The sequence below is a fragment of the Cyprinus carpio genome, chromosome A5, assembly GCF_018340385.1.
Source record: "Cyprinus carpio isolate SPL01 chromosome A5, ASM1834038v1, whole genome shotgun sequence".
Classification (NCBI taxonomy): Eukaryota; Metazoa; Chordata; class Actinopteri; order Cypriniformes; family Cyprinidae; genus Cyprinus; species Cyprinus carpio.
Genome location: NC_056576.1, coordinates 38,261,467 through 38,280,780, shown reverse-complemented (window position 1 = coordinate 38,280,780; position 19,314 = coordinate 38,261,467). Strand labels below are relative to the sequence as shown.

Sequence of the window (19,314 nt, the reverse complement as noted above, 5' to 3'; positions counted from 1 at the left end):
AACGAAGCATTCAATGTCATCAACAAATTCTCAAAAGTCTCTCACTACAAAATCAACTGGAATAAATCAACTATACTTCTGCTATTAGGAGACGATGTGGACTCTGCAGCTCATGACCCCTCCCTTCCCCTCAACATGGGTAACATCAAGTATTTAGGCATATCAATTTCCCCCAGGCTGTCAGAGCTATTCAACCTCAACTATGCCTCAAGAAAATAGAAGATGATTATAAACGATGGAACAAGCTCCCACTCACACTCACAGGCCGTATAGCAACAATCAAAATGAAGATACTCCCCCAGATCAATTACCTATTTTCAATGATCCCAATTACCCCGACAGACTATTGGTTCAAAAAATTAAATTCCCTCGCCACTCACTTCTACTGGAAAAATAAAAAAAACCAAGGATAGCACTTACAAAACTTCAAAACGCAAAACACTTAGGCGGACTTGAAGCACCAAATTTCATGCACTATTACCTGGCAAACCAATTACAAACTCCACCTATATAAATGGACTCAACAACAGACACATTCCGATCCATGGCTTGATCTTGAGCAATACTTGTGCTCCCCCAACTCAATCGCAGCACCTCCCCTTTCTACCACAGTCAATCAAAAAACTAGACTTCTATCATAACATTACAATAGCAACAACTCTGTCAGCCTGGTGGAAAACTAATAAAATCACCAAATCACCCCAAGCTCCAAGTAGGTTTACCCCAATCTGGCACAACCCTGACCTCCGTCTTTACAATAAACCAATCCACTTCCCCAAATGGCATCACCCACCTTCACCACGTATTTGAAAATCATAAATTTATGTCATTCCCCTCAATTGTCCAGAAATTCGGGATTGGGAGAGACCAATTTCTCCACTACCAACAGCTTAAATTTTTAATTCAAAGCAAAATAACTAACTAATACCCTACAGCCTTCTAAAATAAGTTATAAGTTATTAGAGATAGGCAACCACCCAAGAAAACTTATATCTAAACTCTACAGCCTCATCACTTCATCTAAACCCCACAATAACCCTGCCCAAGGGGAAGTGGGAAAGTGACCTCATACTATCCTCCGACCCGGATTTCTGGACGCAAATCTGCAGGAACACCTTTTCTATGACCACCAACACCAATTTACAACTCATACAATATAAAACCATCCACAGAATCCACATCACTCAGAGTAAACTATTTAAAATGAAATTATCTGACACAGACATTTGCTCACAGTGCACCTCTGGGAGCACAGACACCTATCTCCACACAACCTGGCTCTGCCAGCCTGTTCACTCTCTTTGGACCACATTAACCAACACACTATCTTCAATCCTGGACTGCAGAGTCCCACTGTCTCCTGCACTTTGTCTCCTGGGAGACACTTCAGAAACCTCTATCCCTTCCAAATACAAAACCCCAGTTCTTGTCTCTCTAGCAATCGCTAAAAAAATAATCTTTCAAAACTGGAAATCAAAATCTTCTTGTCATTTTTTCCCATTGGACTAACTTAATCACAGAATTCATTTTGACAGAAGAAACCATAGCTCATAAAAAGAACAATATATCTGCCTTCAAAAAAACCTGGAATCCTCTCATAACCTTTCTACAAATTCAACAGCTGATGTAAACCACGTACTTTCCCACTCACCCCCTCTCCACCCCTCCCCTCCAACCATCCTTACCCCCCCCCCCCCAATATATCTGCCTTAATAACACCTAACAGTCACACACTTACAGACATACCAATCTCACACTTATAACTATTCTCTGTCTGTCTGTCTGTCTGACTGTTTATCTGTCTGTCTGTCTGTCTGTCTGTCTATCTGTCTATCTGGCCGTGTGTCTGTCTGACCGTCTGTCTGTGTACCTCCCTGTCTCCCTGTTACGGCTTGTCACTCTTTATTATTTACAAATATATGATCTGTCTTATTTTGTTATATGAATAAAAATAAAGTTGACCTCCGAAGACGGGGGGGTGGTGGCTGGGCAAAAAAAAAAAAAAAAAAAAAAAAAAAGAAAATTACCCATTTTCAGAGGTCAAAAATCAAATGATGGTCACTTTGTATACAGCTGATACTAACTGTATTTAAAGACAAATGTTTGAAAAATAAATAACATTGAGTTGTAACTTGTTTCCCTCTATTAAAACAATATGCATAGACAGTGGCGGCTCGTGGGTTTTAAAATAGAGGAGGCACACTAATTGTATTGGTCTGGGATCCCTGCCGATTATTATTATTATTTGCTTAACCGCTTTAAAATGGCTTTTTGGTTGCTTTTAGTCAGAAAATGTAAAGAAAACGACACACATACAACAATATAATATAATTTCACTTACCTGGCCTATCTCTTGAAGCAAACATCCATCCCTTCTTAAAAGTCTGTGTTAAAAGAGAGCTGCCTGTTAAGTGGACTGCTGTATTCTATATCAAGCTTAGACGTGTTTTCCCTTTTTTTAATTTGTATATATAAGTTACCAAGAGTTCAAATATGCAGTATTTTAACTACATTTTTGAAAGAAATCCCACACCTCAAAGGGAAGCGTGGTTGCTGTAATCACACATTTTATTCACATCAATAAACAAAGATTTGCCTCACTTTGATTATTATTATTTTATTTTTTTTATAAAATGTAAAGCAGAGTCATAGATCAAGTAGTATCCACTCCTAATGGGCATATTTGGCAGAATCACTGATAGTACCTTAACCTTTGAAACATTTATGGTCTCTTAAACTTGAAATAGTTAATGTTTGGCAATTCTTAACCCTGAGTGAATGGGATAATGTGTAATCTTATTTTAAGTTTCACATTGCTTATGCTTTACATTCATAATCTGACATGTCACACTATATATTCCTAAACCCTGGGTTACTGTTTTCATTTGCATATCTGTTGTGTCAACAGTCATAACTAGATAAACACAAAAACATTTGTTTTTCAACCAATGGGTAAGATTTAACCATTTGGACATGGAGCCACATTGAGATCCTGATATATCTGGGACTGAACCATATAGGGCCTAAAAATTAAGACTCCAGCAGAAAAGTTCATTAAGAACCACAATTTAAAAGGATATTAAGACATTTTTAATACTTCTTGAGTTACAGGTGTGCAAACTTTGTTAACATGACTGTTGTAAGATACATTCTATGCCAGTGGTTCTCAACCACATTCCTGGAGGACCCCCATCACGTATTTTGCATGTATCCTTAATCAAACACATCTGATTCAGATCACCTGCTTATAAGTAGAGACTCACAAACTTGAAATGGGTGTGTCAGACAAAGGAGACATGCAAACAGTGCAGTGTTGGGGGTCCTCCAGGAATGTGGTTGAGAACCACTGCTCTATGATATTGGGAAACAAGATAAATTTCTTCTTTCAAAATTATTTTTTCTTCAGACATTGTTCTTTAAACCCAATAAGAATCAGCTGTATGCAAAGTGACCACATTTGGTTTTCAGCCATTGAAAATGGGTAAAATTCAACAAATTGGGCATTGAGTCACATTGGGCTCCCCATTTCTCTGGGATTGAACCAAATAGTACTTTAAAAATGAGAAGTTTATTAAAAACCACAGTTTTAAATGATACTGACATATCCTTCATTTTCTTGAGTTACAAGCATGCAAACTTTGGAAAAAGAATATTTATGAAACTCAGACAGGTATGTTCTATGCAATGTTTTGATAAAGGGAAACAAGATACATTTCTAGTTTCAACATTGTTTGTTCTTCAGACATTCCACTTTAAAAGAAAAAGTATTAGCTGAATGCAAAGGGACCCACATTTCGTTTTTGGCCACTGAAAATGTGTACAATTTAACAATTTACTGCTGGAACCACAGTGAGATTCCAGTTTTGGTGGATTGGGACCAGATAGAGCCAAAGATACCAAAATAAAAGTTTGTTAAAACCCAAATTCTAAAAAGGGAATTAAGATATCTTTAATACTTCTTGAGGTACAGACATGCAAACTTTGGGGGTCATTGGCATATGATACAACAAAGATTGCTAAAGTCAACAGATTTTACCAATAGACCTGCTGATCTCTGGGTGAAAATAACATAATGATGCTTCCATCTTTCTAAAGTGATTTTACCCTCCTGTAATTTGGCTTAGAATCTCAAGTGAAAACTGTCATTTTAACGCCCCTCAACAAAATAGTGGATTATTGAGTAAATATACATTCACAACATTTAATTTTAGATTTTTGTTATATTTTGTCAAATCAGAAGTCAGGCTTTACAGGGTTAAAAGGCTCAAACATTCAATACATTGTGTAATTATGTGTAGACGGTTTAATTACACTTTCCGCTGGGACAAATGAAGTCTGATTTCACTTCAATGTCGCATGAAACTCTAAACAACTTATTTACTGCTAAAAATGACATATGTTGTGTTAAGTCATCCAATAATATAACCTCGTCAAATTAAGAACTTTTTCACTGAGCAACATTCATCGGATAATAGGTGAATACACTGTGGCTGGTCTATGAATGTGCAAAGTGTCTAAAGGTCATTCCCACTGACACCAATTTATAGTGACATAGTGACCAGAAGCCATTCATTTTGAAAGAGAGTTGTTTGTTTGAGGCGACATGAGTGAATGCTGGAAATGCAAAGTTCAGTCATGCAAAATGTACAGTGATATGATGGATCGACTACAGCAAGCTGATTGGCCTCATCACACGGCTTTTGACACAAATTGAGCTGAAACACCCACTAGGTAACCTCTATCACTGTCTGTGAGAATACACCAAAGGCTGAAACTAGCAGAGCACTAACCTTAGTAATTGCAGGATATCCAGCAGCCACGTCGGCTGGGCAGTACAGCCTCTCTTCATGGGACACTTCCACTGAGGTGGCCCACTGGTCCAGAAAACCATTTGGCGTGTACAGGCCACAATCCTTCACGCTCGTCTCCCGCTCAAAGTCTTCACAGATGCCATCACCGTCATAATAGTAGCACATGCTGGGCTCATCTGAACACACGTGTGCATGTTTGTGTTTGACAGACAGAGAGATACAGTCATGTTAGCAAGAAACAAATTCTACAAACACTGAATATACATTTTCAAATAAAGGTTATAAAAAAAGTAGTGCATACTTTGTAGCATGTGTATTTTCTCTGAATATAAATATAAATGTGTATATGTGTACAAATATTCATGTGTATTTTCTTTGAATATGAATATAAATATGAACCTATAGCTTGTCAAGATACAGGATTTTCAAAAATCCAAAAAATCTGTGAAAATTGCATTGCCATTGGTATTGACTACTGATATTTTGGTATACAGTATAGCCAATTGCATTTGCTTATTTATGCTTAAAATGTTCCTCAGCAATTACTAAGAGTCATACTAGACCAAACCCAAAAAAAAAAAAAAAAAAATCACATTTCATGTCCTGTTTCATAAGACTCCACAGTGACAAGGGAGTATTAAGTAAATAGAAAGAAAGAAAGAAAGTAAGAAAGAAAGAAAGAAAGAAAGAAAGAAAGAAAGTTGTCATGCTAACAAATATCAAATGCATATGCTTTGTATGTAGTGGTTATCATTTAGGCAGCACTATGTGATGCAGAGTTCTTCAAAGAGGGGTTCTGTAGCTGTATTGCTTGAATTATCTGCCAATTATTGTTCGAGCTCCAAAAAAAATCCATCAAATTCCATTGTCCTTCCTACATTAAATTGCATTAAGTAAAAGTCAAATTTAATGCATGATCATATGACTCAATCCGATATACAGCATCAGTAATACTTATTTTAATGGCTTTCAAATTTAAGTATTATAAATTATGTATATACCTGTTACTATACTCATGTTCCTATGGGCCAGGCTAAAATGCTAAAATGCTTCACTCAGTTTTATGCAATGAAACCGTGTACTGTAACTCTATCCATCAAGGGATCAAGGTTGTGATCTGCTTTAAGGATAATTCATATTTGACTATCCTGTTTAAAAGAATTCATTCAGATGTTGATACAAGAATCAAACCAGTTGGAAAATATGTAAGTACCATTTAAGATATGTTGGATTTAATGATAACCAGATGTAAAAAAAAAAAAAAAAAAGAAAAAAAAAAAAAGAAGAAGAAGAAGAAGAAAAAAACGTTTTACATTTACTGCACTATAAGAAGAAATTGCTCTGAATTACAAGTATGTGAAACCCAGGCTCTTTGAGAATGAAAACGGTTAAAAAGTGTGTTCATTTTTATCCAAAACATGATTCTGGCAGTGTTTTATTACATTGGTTGTTGTACATATAGTGCCAGGTCAGAAATGAAATGTCCAGTGAGTTGTGCTAATGCTCTATTGTGTTTGAAAATAATGTGCCACCAACACTAAACCTAAAACAATAGTGTTAAAAAAAAAAAAAAACCAGATGTCTGATAAAAATGCATTGCTTTGAGCTCTTTTATCATTTTAGGTACTCGTACCCAAGCGCTCCACATTGCAATGCTGCACCGGGTGCGCTACTGAGCAAGTTTACTATGTAAAAATAGCCAAAGATATGGAGCTGGTTATGTGATGCATACATCAACATGTATTGTTTTACAAATCATCCACTTTAGCAAACGAGGTTTGAGGTCATAACATTGTATTATGAAAGGAACCACATGAAAATAAATATTTATTAACCCTGTAAAGCCCACTGTTGCAGAATTACAACATTACTTTTAACAATTAAAAAAAAAAGGCCTGCAAATTTTTTTTTTTTTTTTTTTTTTTTTTTCTCAAGACCACATTTACATAGTTAATGGGTTCTATTGTTTGTCCTCACAATGCTATTGGATAGAAGAAGTGTTTATAGCTCCGGTCACCTGGCGATGAACTCACTCTACTTGCAAACTTCGCGTTGAGCTCATCTCCTTTTTTTCCATGACTGGATTTGTAAAGATTCAAGTAAGTAAAATTCCTTACATTTTTTTTTATTTTTATTATTATTATTATTATTTTGTGTGTGTGTGTGTGTGTGTGTGTTTGTGTGTGTTTATTACAATGTCTAGAACACATACTTATTTAGTTATTTTGGAAAACATTAATCAAATTTGATTTAGAGCTTGTTAAGTCTATGTTGTAATTCTACAACGCTGGGCCAGAGTGGTAGTCAAAATAGCCTGTAACATCAAGCAGTATATGCGTGGCAAGCCACACCCATGGGGGTTCAAACTGAGGGTGAGAACTGGAAACCCAGTATGCTGTGTGACTTTGATGTGTACCAAGGGAGTGTAGATGGAATACGATAAGCCAAATCTGAACTTGGACTGTCAGGTGATGTTGTGATGAAGCTCGCCTCCACACTTCCAGAGGGTCAAAACTACAAGATCTGCGCAGACAACTACCGGTGTCCCATTCGTAATCAATCTCCTTGAGCGTGGAATCCATTATGTGGGAACAGCGAGGCAGGTACGCCTACCCAGCTGCAACCTTGAAGATGAGAAGAGCTTGAAGAAAAAGTGGAGAGGAAGCTTTGATGTCCGAGTGGAGGGGAACCACAACATCTGCACTGTCAAATGGTATGACAACATAGCGTTCACACTTGTGTCATCCTTTGCTGGACCAGAACCTGTGCAGAAGATTCAGTGCTGGGACAAAAATTGATGTTGAGAGGCCTTACATTGTTGGTATCTACAACAAACACATGGGAGGTGTGGATTTGTTGGACTCATTTGCGGCCAAGTACAAGTTCCCCATGAAATCCCAGCGCTGGTACATTTACATCTTCTGGCAAACCATCATCCTTGCTGTGATTAACGCCTGGCTCCTCTACAAGCGGGACTGTAAAGCTCTGAAGATGACTAAGAAAGAGATATTGAACAGGAGACAGTTTCAGGCACAACTTGCAACCTCTCTCATCCTGGTGAACACACACAACACAACACCCAAGATAGGGTGACCATCTTCAGGGAAGACGAACATATTCAGAAGGTGACATCAGGGAGGCCTTTGGATCCTCAGAAGAGACCATTCTCAACAGATGTGAATGCCCCAGCCAAGAGGTCATCGGACCACCCCCCACTGGATGTATGCAAAGACATGATTGCACATTTCCCAGTAAAGACGAAGAGAGGACGCTGCAGACACTGCAATAATGGATACACAAACACACTGTGTAGCAAGTGCAATGTTCGCCTGTGCTTCTCAGATGAAAAGAACTGCCTTAGGGACTATCGCTGCAAGTAAAAACTGACTTCATTCAAACCACATTGAAAGTGTTGGAAGAAAAAGTTTTATAAATATTTTTTTTTTGTTTCATTATTTTTATTAATAAATGCTTATTCATAAAAAAATATGATTGTTGTGTGATTATTACTCATAATATATACTGTTATGGGGCTAAGTAAGCAATCAACCCTGCAAATGAATGCTTAAATGCTCTGTATAACTGTTCAGACAAAGCGAGTACAAATACAGATATTCTGCTCCTAACTAGGGCCAACGTTGCAATATTACAAACCCGATTCCAAAAAAGTTGGGACACTGTGTAAATTGTGAGTAAAAAAGGAATGGAATAATTTACAAATCTCATAAACTTATATTTTATTTACAATAGAATATAGATAACATGTCAAATGTTGAAAGTGAGACATTTTGAAATGTCATGCCAAATATTGGCTCATTTTGGATTTCATGAGAGCTACACATTCCAAAAAAGTTGGGACAGGTAGCAATAAGAGGCCGGAAAAGTTAAATTTACATATAACGAACAGCTGGAGGACCAATTTGCAACTTATTAGCTCAATTGGCAACATGATTGGGTATAAAAAGAGCCTATCAGAGTGGCAGTGTCTCTCAGAAGTCAAGATGGGCAGAGGATCACCAATTCCCCCAATGCTGCGGCGAAAAATAGTGGAGCAATATCAGAAAGGAGTTTCTCAGAGAAAAATTGCAAAGAGTTTGAAGTTATCATCATCTACAGTGCATAATATCATCCAAAGATTCAGAGAATCTGGACCAATCTCTGTGCGTAAGGGTCAAGGCCGGAAAACCATACTGGATGCCCGTGATCTTCAGGCCCTTAGACGGCACTGCATCACATACAGGAATGCTACTGTAATGGAAATCACAACATGGGCTCAGGAAGATTTCCAGAAAACATTGTCGGTGAACACAATCCACCGTGCCATTCACCGTTGCCGGCTAAAATTCTATAGGTCAAAAAAGAAGCCATATGTAAACATGATCCAGAAGCACAGGTGTTTTCTCTGGGCCAAGGCTCATTTAAAATGGACTGTGGCAAAGTGGAAAATTGTTCTGTGGTCAGACAAATCAAAATTTGGAGTTCTTTTTGGAAAACTGGGACGCCATGTCATCCGGACTAAAGAGGACAAGGACAGCCCAAGTTGTTATCAGCGCTCAGTTCAGAAGCCTGCATCTCTGATGGTATGGGGTTGCATGAGTGGGTGTGGCATGGGCAGCTTACACATCTGGAAAGGCACCATCAATGCTGAAAGGTATATCCAAGTTCTAGAACAACATATGCTCCCATCCAGACGTCGTCTCTTTCAGGGAAGACCTTGCATTTTCCAACATGACAATGCCAGACCACATACTGCATCAATTACAACATCATGGCTGCGTTGAACAAGGACCCGGGTACTGAAATGACCAGCCTTCAGTCCAGATCTTTCACCCATAGAAAACATTTGGCGCATCATAAAGAGGAAGCTGCGACAAAGAAGACCTAAGACAGTTGAGCAACTAGAAGTTGAGCAACTGTATTAGACAAGAATGGGACAACATTCCTATTCCTAAACTTGAGCAACTTGTCTCCTCAGTCCCCAGATGTTTGCAGACTGTTATAAAAAGAAGAGGGGATGCCACACAGTGGTAAACATGGCCTTGTCCCAATTTTTTTAGATGTGTTGATGCCATGAAATTTAAAATCAACTTATTTTTCCCTTAAAATGATACATTTTCTGTGTTTAAACATTTGATATGTTATCTATGTTATATTCTGAATAAAATATTGAAATTTGAAACTTCCACATCATTGCATTCTTTTTTATTCACAATTTGTACAGTGTCCAAACTTTTTTGGAATCGGGTTTGTACAACATTTCCCTAAAAACGTACTAAAATGAATTGTTGGTGTTTTACAGCCTGTTTAAACTGTTTATTTCAGCTGGAAACTCCAGTGAATTTCATGGATATTTACATTTTGGAGTCTTCAGAAATGTAGGCAGAGGCAATTATTTGCAAATTTATTTATTTTTTATTTTTTTATTTTTCATTGAGACTGTGTTGAAAGTTGGTCTTTATTAAACACTTATCAGGTATGGTGTGACTTTCTGTATAGAAGTCAGTTAGAAATATTTGTTTATCTGTTGGAGTTTAGTACTAAGAGTCTAAAAAAAAAAAAAAAAAAAATAAATAATATAATAATTATAAAAAAAAATATATATATATATATATATATATATATATATAATATAGTTTTCATTTTCCATTTAGTTTTAGCTATCTATAATGTCCTTGTTTGTGTTAGTCTATGCACACAAGATTGGATTATTGGATTATTGTTGGATATCATAGGTAGCAAAGTAATCATCCAAACCTGTCGACGGAGTGTGAATTCAGAACATCTACCAGCTATACTTTAAATATCTCTTCTAGCCATGCAATTGTTTTGCATTTTTCTCTCTATATATGCTTGATTTTGTTCCACATCTGAGTGGGTTTGATAGGCAGTTTTTCCTTGCATACTAAGGACAAACACCACAGGTCATTGTGTCACATTCACAGCATCGTATCAGAGAAGAGCCAGTCTCTGTTTCTGAGAGAAACTGGACCCACTTCAAAACTGTGAAGACACTTTGTGATCTTTCTCCTAAAGTGTTCACTTTGATGGCTTAATGTGAGCAATATTCAACATACGTGTCACCACATGGAGTTCTAGAGAATCACAACAGATGTTTTATGTAGCAGACGCCTAGCATGTCTGATTTGAATCACTCGTGCAATTTACATCAGCGAGGGTCAGATTGTCCTTATCAAATTGCATTTCTAACCATCATGCTGCAGGTCCTAATAAAGTTACCAGCCAATTGCAGAGAACTTACTCAGATTTGGCACTTTTGGGTGTTAATTTTGGACTCTGGACACATCTATGCTGCCTTCAGAATCCGGCCAGATGAAGGCATCTTAGTAGACAGGATGTTGCGCAAACATTGGTTTCAGATGTGCCTTGGTGCCTTCCTACCTCTGAAGGTAAGATTTTTTAGGTTTCGGACACATCAGATTTTTTTTTCCAGGGTCATGAGAGAGACACGAGCTCTGTTGAGTTCTGGGATATGTGGGATGAGTTTTCAAGGCCATGGAGCCGCTGTTCCTCACCCTTTACTTTTCCTCTCACTATTTCTCATTCCCAAATCTCCCATTTTCACATTTTCTCTCCCACATTGTCTTTCCATTCACTCCTACTCTGTCTTTCTGTCTGCCTCTTTGGCATTTCTTTTTTTATTAGCAAATTAAATTGAATATTGAATATAGTGCACCTAAAATGAATTATAATGAATTCACAAATTTATAGACATTAACTATTTTAAAATTAATATTAACAAAATTTAATGGTAACCCTTTGCAATAAGGTTCCATTTGATACCATCGGTTAACTATATTAGTAAACATGAACATTTGAAACAATGAAAATTTGTTCTAAAGTATATATGGTAACACTTTCGTTTAGGGACCAATTCTCACTATTGACTAGTTGCTTATTAGCATGCATATTACTAGTACACTGGCTGTTTATTAGTACTTATACAGCACATATTAATGTCTTTTTCTGCATGAGCATATTTTAGATCCCTTAAATGGACCCCATACCTAAACATAACAACTACCTTATTTAATTATTAATAACCAGAAAATAACGAGTTTATTGGGGGTTGTCGTTAATAGTTAGTTAATGGTGAGAATTGGTCCCCAATTTTCTAATAGAAAAACTAAATTAATTAATATATAACTAAACTAAATAATTAATATATATATATTGGACTATATATATATATATATATCAAAATGTGTATATGTTAATTTTATTTAATGGACCTGAGCTAACATGGACTAGCAATGAACAGTCATATGTGTATTAAATAAGATTAACAAAAGACTAATAAGTAATGTAACAATTGTATGCATTAATTGCATTAATGTATTAAATGCATTAATTGTAAGTTAATGCATTGTTAATAAAGCATTAACCAATGTTAACTAATGGGACCTTATCGTCAAGTGTTTGTACAAATTTAATCAACTTCCAAGTCATGTCAGTGGAAAACGTAATGAAGAAAATTTAACTACTGTATTAAGACTGAAAGTGTCAAAAATAGTGATAATGAACAAATGTTTAGTGATAAACACAGACTGTCTCTCTTTCTGTCTGTCTGTCTGTCTGTCTGTCTGTCTGTATTTCAGTGTAAGGGGTTCCAGCAAGGAGGACAAAGGCTTGCAGTGCCAAGTTGGCTCGAGCCTCTGCATAAATTCCAGCTCTCCCCTTTGCTCAGCTCTGCTGATGTTGAAATGAGGGGCTGCAGAAGGGAATAAACACACACACACACACACACACACACACACACACACACACACACACACACACACACACACACACACACACACACCTATATATCGTTCACATGGCCTTTGCACACCCTACATCCATACATGTATGCACGTCTGTGCCACACTGTACCCATGACACCGTTACACTCCTCAGATACGATAAGACGAGCAATTGCACCTCCCTTGGGCAACTTGATTCTAATGCTAACACAGATAACACTATATTGAGATAAGGAAAACCAAATGCTATCTTTTGGTTCAACAGACTGCAGCCACAAAACAATCAGTTCTACAGTCAGAAAGACAAACGCTTCATTCATGATGGTGCCTGATGGTTTCACACAAAAACACAAATATTTCAAGCTGCCACACAGATGTGATTCCTTCAGCAAATGGTAGAAATGAACACTCAGACAAAAAAAAGTGTAAATATCTGATATTCTGAGAAAAAAAATGCTTGTATATCACTAGCAGTCTCAAAGTGGAATGCATACTGTAACTTCAAAAGATCATATCATATTGTCACGAATCCAGTCTATGAACTTCCGTTTGTTGTCGTCACCACCAGAATTATCCACCACATGGACTCTCAGACTACACAGGCTGTTACACTATACCAGTGGTTCTCAACCCGCGGCCCGTCACGAATTCAAATGCAGCCCACCATGCTGAACACAATTAAAAAAATTTACTTTCAGTTTTACAATTCATTTTAGTTTTTACATTAATTTAAAAATGTACTAAAGAAATATAAGCTATAGCCTAATGTTTTTATGTAAAATTATTTTGTTTTTCATATATTATTTTCAGACATAAGCAGACCTACTCACATAACGTTCCGCATTTAACGAACACATATAAGCACGCACTTTGGCAGAATTCAATTCAAATAGCCATCAACAGCCATTAGTTCGGTAAAATTGAGCATCAGAATGGACAAATTTGTTTTTAAGGGAGAAAAAAGAAATGTAGAAAATGCCAGCGAATGAACACATAAAACAAGAATAGTCGCAGTATCAGTAGTGAAGGAGAGTGCTGGATTTTCGGTTTGCTCCGCAACTCACTTGAAGAAGTTCAGGCAAATGGAAACACCCATACTACGCAGCAATCATCCTTAATTGAAGAAATGTGGCAAAACATCTCTGGAGAGAACCTCATATTATCTAATTCAAAAGTGCTTTCCATATTTGGATCAGCATAGGTTACATTTGTGAATGCACATTTTCTGCAATGTCGCGTGTCAAGTCATGCCCCCGTGCGCGTCTTACAGACTGCATCTTACAATCGCAACTTCATTGTGCTGTTACTCCCTTCAAGCAGAATTTCACAAAATTGGTCAGCTCCAGACAGCATCAGGTGTTTTATTTTATGGTGAGTAGCATTATTTATTTATTTCAATGAATGTAATCGATTAGATATCATAATATTTAGGCTATAATATTATAAATTAGCTTGGTTTGTATTGGTGACGTAAAATGTAAATGATATGCGTGCGGCCCGCGAGACTTGCACTTGGACCATAGTGCGGCATGGAGGTAAAAAAGGTTGAGAACCACTGCACTATACCCTGGACTTCAGTTCCCACAATCCATTTCACTCTGATTATGCACATGCCTGCAGCCAATCGCACACCCTACAAAAGCCTAACTCACATGCTCTTCTGGGCCGAGTATTGTTAGCGCTTATCGCTGGTTAGCCGATAACTACTTTACGGTGCCTTTATTCTAGTCATAGTCATAGTCATAATCGTAGTCATAGTCATAGCCTAGTCTTGTTCTTCCCCTTGTTGCCCGTGTCATGATCTTCTGCCTGTCTTGGATTATTCTTTCATCTTGCCATTTGGACTCTGTTTGCCCCTGCCTGGACTATTGCTGTGTACCTGGATAATCTCCTGAGTCAACTCACAGCTGATCTTCCTGAGTCAAGTGAAGTTACAACTGATATTCCTGAATCAAGTCAAGTCACGGCTGATTTTCCTGAGTCAAGTCAAGTCATGGCTGATCTACCTGAGTCAAGACAAATCTTCCAGAGTTTCGTCACATCACAGCTGATCATCCAGAGCCTCATCACGTCTCAGTTGATCATCCAGAGCCTCGTCACGTCTCAGTTGATTGTCCAAAGTCTTATCACATCTCAGCTGAACATTCAGAGGTCGTTACTTCCTGTCTGTTGCACCCAGATATTCAAGGTCAGTTCTTCAGTATCCCAGACTGGCATCCAGCTTGGAGGATCCACCACTCGTGTCAGCATGTCTAGCTGGTATCAGCACGTCTAGCTGGTATCCCTAAACCAGCGTTCTCAAACCTTCATGTTCCTGAACTGATTCCCCTGTCTGTAGTGCTTCCCACAGTTGGGATCGCATTATGGTGTATTTGGGCTGCATACACCACCACTGAAACTCTATAAATGGTGTCACCCACTATAATGTCTCCAGAGGTGGTGGCTGAAACTGCAGGACCTCTCAAAGTAGTGGCAGTTGCTGCTGTGTCCCCCAAGGCGATGGCACCTGCTGAAGCTTCTCCAGAGGTGTGCTGCAGGATCTCCCCAGGCAGCGCGGCACTCGCTTCAGCTCCTTGCGTGGTGGTGGTGGCCAACAATGCACTTTCAGCCTGCCATGTCGCGGTCGAAGGAACCGTTGCAGAACTCTGTACCTGTCCTGTTAAGGCGAATGTTAATAAACCCTCCCGGTTTCGTGATATTACTGCTGTAGAACCCCAGAGGTGGTGACATGCGCTGCAGAACCTCCAGAGGTGTCAGTGCTATCCACTTATCAGCAATTTGCCTGTCCTGTCATGGCTATGGAGGCCATCTGTGAACTCTCTGTCTGTCCTGTCATGGCTATGGAGGCCGTCTGTGAACTCTCTGCCTGTCCTGTCATGACCATGCTGGAAAATTATAAACTATTGTCCCGTCCCAACCCAGCCGAAGGGGCTGTCTTAGAACTATCAGCCTTGTTTGTTATCGCCAAAGAGGCCCCTAGGGAATGGTCTGTCTGTCCAGTCACAACCAATCAGGCTGGCACAATGCGACGTGTCTATCCAGTTTCAGTAATGGGGCCCTATCATACACCTGGCGCAATGCACGCAAGGCGCAGCGCAAGTGTGTTTGCTAGTTTCAGTCCGGCGCCGTTCGCATTTTCCTGTCCAGTGCCACGTCGTTTAATTAGCAAATGCATTTGCGCCCATTTGTGCGCCCATGGGCGGGCTGGTCTAAAAAAGAGGTGTGTTCTGGCACATTGCTGGCGCATTGCTATTTTAAGGAGCTGAAAATAGACTCAACTCAAACCTGGTCTAAAGTCAATGGCGCAATATTTTTTTGTTATTTAAAGAGCGCGTTGGTAGAAAATGCGCCTCTGGGCGAGTCCACAGTGCACGTTGACTTTGCTTATTACACACAGGGATGCATCACACAAACATGCCAAATATTAAAAAACAAAAGGATTACAGTGTAAAAGAATATTATTGTGTAGGCTACATAAATATAAAAATGTAATGTAGTCATTGCATGTATTAGAATTAGCCTACCTATTTGCAATTTAGCCTATTACTACTTATAATGATGAATGAAATTGGTGATTTAATTGAACAATCGTGCCAATACACATACATATATATTAACTGACTCATCGCGTGGAGCTTTGGTGGATTCCTGCTTGTCTCGTAGATGATCTGCTCGCGCGCTTTAACTTCGCGCACGAGCAGATTGGTTTCTTCGCTTGAGAAGAAACCAATCTGTGTAAATACACTCTGATTGGTGTATTGAACGTTACGCCCCTTACTCATTAAGAGAATAGGGACAACCCATTCCAAAAATTCCACTGACCGTTTTTCCGTCGTTAAAATAGCAAAAGTGGATTTGGACACGCCCTGTGTGCACCTGCGCCGTGCGCTTTACACTTTGCATTTAGATCGTTAAAATAGGGCCCAAGGAGTTTCCCTTTGAACTATCTGTCTGTCCTGTTTCAACTGAGTTTGAGTATGAATTGTCTGCCTGTGTAATGTCACTCACTGAAATGTCTACTAGTCCAGTTTCAGTCAATGCACCTGGTTTTGATCTGTCTGCTGGTCCACAGGTCCCAAGTGTGTCTAATTCTGAACCATTTGTCTCACCAGTCTCAGTCCATGAACCTAACTCTGAATTATCTGTCCTGTTTCAGTACACGAGTCTGATATTGAACTGTCTGTCTGTCTGTCCAGCCACTCTCAAGGAAACCAACACGGAACTTTCAACCCTGTCTGTCACAACCCAAAAACCTGCCTTTGAACCCCTAACCCTGCCTGTCATGAGACCAGAAACTATAAATGCACTCCATAGCCCCTTTTACACTGCACATTGGTCCTGGAAAATTGCCAGAGTGCCTTCAGTGTGAACGCAAACACGTCCCAGGATCGATCCTGGGTTGGGGACCTAGTAACATTGCCGGGTTTAGTCCCGGAATAAGCTCTGTGTGAACAAAAGCCAAAACCAATGCCGTAAAGGGTATGTTGTAGTGATGATGCACGTTATTGTGCAACTCTTTTACCGGGTGTTTTGAAATCAGATCAATGTTCAGATTTCGGAAATTCACTGTCAGTGTGAATGAACCACAATCAAATGATACCGGGACAAATCCCGGGACACATTATCTGTGTATTTTCCGGAATTTCTGCGTGAAAGAGGCTCATGTCTGTCCCATTAACCTGTAATAGAGACCATTCATGGACTGTCTGCTTGTTCTGTTTCCCCAAATGTGTCTGAACTGTCTGTATTGTCAGTCCTAGTTAGTGAGTCTAATTATGAACTGTCTGCCTGTTCAGTGGTCACCAAGGAGATGAGTGATGAACTGTCTTTTTCTTGTGTCTCAGTTTTCCCAGGTCCCAGTCTCTGCCAGGGGTTCCTGATCCATCTGCTCTACCGTGGTAGTCTTCTTCCCTGCTGTGGTGGTCTTCTGCTATGTCTGCTCTGCCATGGTTGTCTTCTGCTTTGTCTGCTCCACCGTGGTTGTCTTCTGCTCCGTCTGCCACACCGTGGTGGTCTTCTGCTATGTCTGTTCTTCCGTGGTGGTGTTCTGTCCCGCCTTTTCCACCCTGGAAATTCTCTGCCCTGCTCTGGTGGTCTTCTGCCCTGCTGTGGTGGTCTTCTACTATGTCTTCTCCACCCTGGTAGACTTCTGTCCTGCCTGCTCCACCATGGAAGTTGTCTGCCCTGCTGTGGTGGTCTTCTGCTATGTCTGCTCTGTTGTGGTGGTCTTCTGTCCTGCTCTGGCGGTCTTCTGTTCCGTCTGTTCCATCTGTTCCACCATGGTGGTCTTCTGCCCTCCTCTGGTGGTTTTTGATCTCCCGGGTCAGCCCTGTTTTCCTGTTTCCTCATGTCCGCCCTGGTTCTCTGCTCCACCGGCCTTGACTCAGTCTCCAGATCATCCACCACTACATGGACCTGGTCCTCCATCCCTTCCTCTGTTTAACTTCCGCTCCACCATCCTCCTAGAAGGTACTGCTCTAGCAGCATCTGGAAGCTGCTCCTTGGAGGGGGTGGGGGGGACAAATATTTCAAGCTGGCACACAGATGTGATTCCTTCAACAAATAGTAGAAATAAACTCTCAGGCAAAAGTGTAAATGTCTGATATTCTGAAAAAACAATGCTTGTGTAAAGTGAAAGTGACGTGACATACAGCCAAGTATGGTGACCCATACTCAGAATTCGTGCTCTGCATTTAACCCATCCAAAGTGCACACACACAGCAGTGAATACACACACACCGTGAACACACACCCAGAGCAGTGGGCAGCCATTTATGCTGCGGCGCCCGGGGACCATTTGGGGGTTCGGTGCCTTGCTCAAGGGCACCTCAGTCGTGGTATTGCCAGACCGAGACTCGACCTTAGGGTTAGGAGTCAAACTCTCTAACCACTAGGTCATGACTTCCCCAGCAGTCTCAAAGTGGAATGCATACTATAACTTTGAAAAATCATATCATATTGTCACGAATCCGGTCTATGAACTTCTTTTGTTCACCACCAGAGGTAATTATCCTCCATATGGACTCTCACACTACACAGACTGTTACACTATACCCTGGACTTCAGTTCCCACAATCCATTTCCCTCTGATTACACACATGGCTGCAGCCAATTACAAACCCTAAAAAAGCCTGACTCACATGCTCTTCCAGGCTGAGTATTGTTAGCTCTTATCGCTGGTTAGATGAGAGCCAATTTACGGAGCCTTTATTCTAGTCATAGTCATAGTCATAGCCTAGTCTTGTTCTTCCCCTGGTTGCCCATTTCCTGATCTTCTGCCTGTCTAGGATTACTCTTTTGTCTTGCTATCCAGACTCTCTTTGCCCCTGCCTGGACTATTGCTGTGTACCTAGATTATCTCTCTTTGTCTTGCCCTGTTGGATTACATTTGCAGTTGATTGACCCACGCCTGTTTACCAGACTACTGTTTGTCTTGCCCTCAATATACCTGTTTGCCATTTTCAGAACCTCACCTATTTTACGACTATGTCTTTGTCTAATAAAGCTTTGCAGATGGATCCACACGTCTCTTGTCTCGTTCCCTCCGTAACACACACACACACACACACACACACACACACACACACACACATAGATATATAAGTTTTCTGAAATTATTTGATCAAAAATTCAGCTAAATTGTTAAAAGTGGTTTCTATGTGAATATATTGTAAAATGTAATGGTAACACTTTATTTTAAGGTATCTTCACTAGTTGATTATTAGTTATTACTAGAATATTAG

General features: G+C 39.5%; 1 protein-coding gene across 2 annotated transcripts in view; it reads right to left on the bottom strand.

The window, feature by feature from the left end:
• LOC109090002 (pappalysin-1-like) overlaps window positions 1-19,314 on the bottom strand; it is a 122,586-nt gene that overhangs the window by 57,767 nt on the left and 45,505 nt on the right. For both annotated transcript variants that reach the window (XM_042757173.1, XM_042757174.1), the window contains exon 11: window positions 4,791-4,987. In XM_042757173.1, coding sequence (XP_042613107.1) covers window positions 4,791-4,987 — 197 coding nt within the window. The remainder of the gene's footprint in view (window positions 1-4,790; window positions 4,988-19,314) is intronic.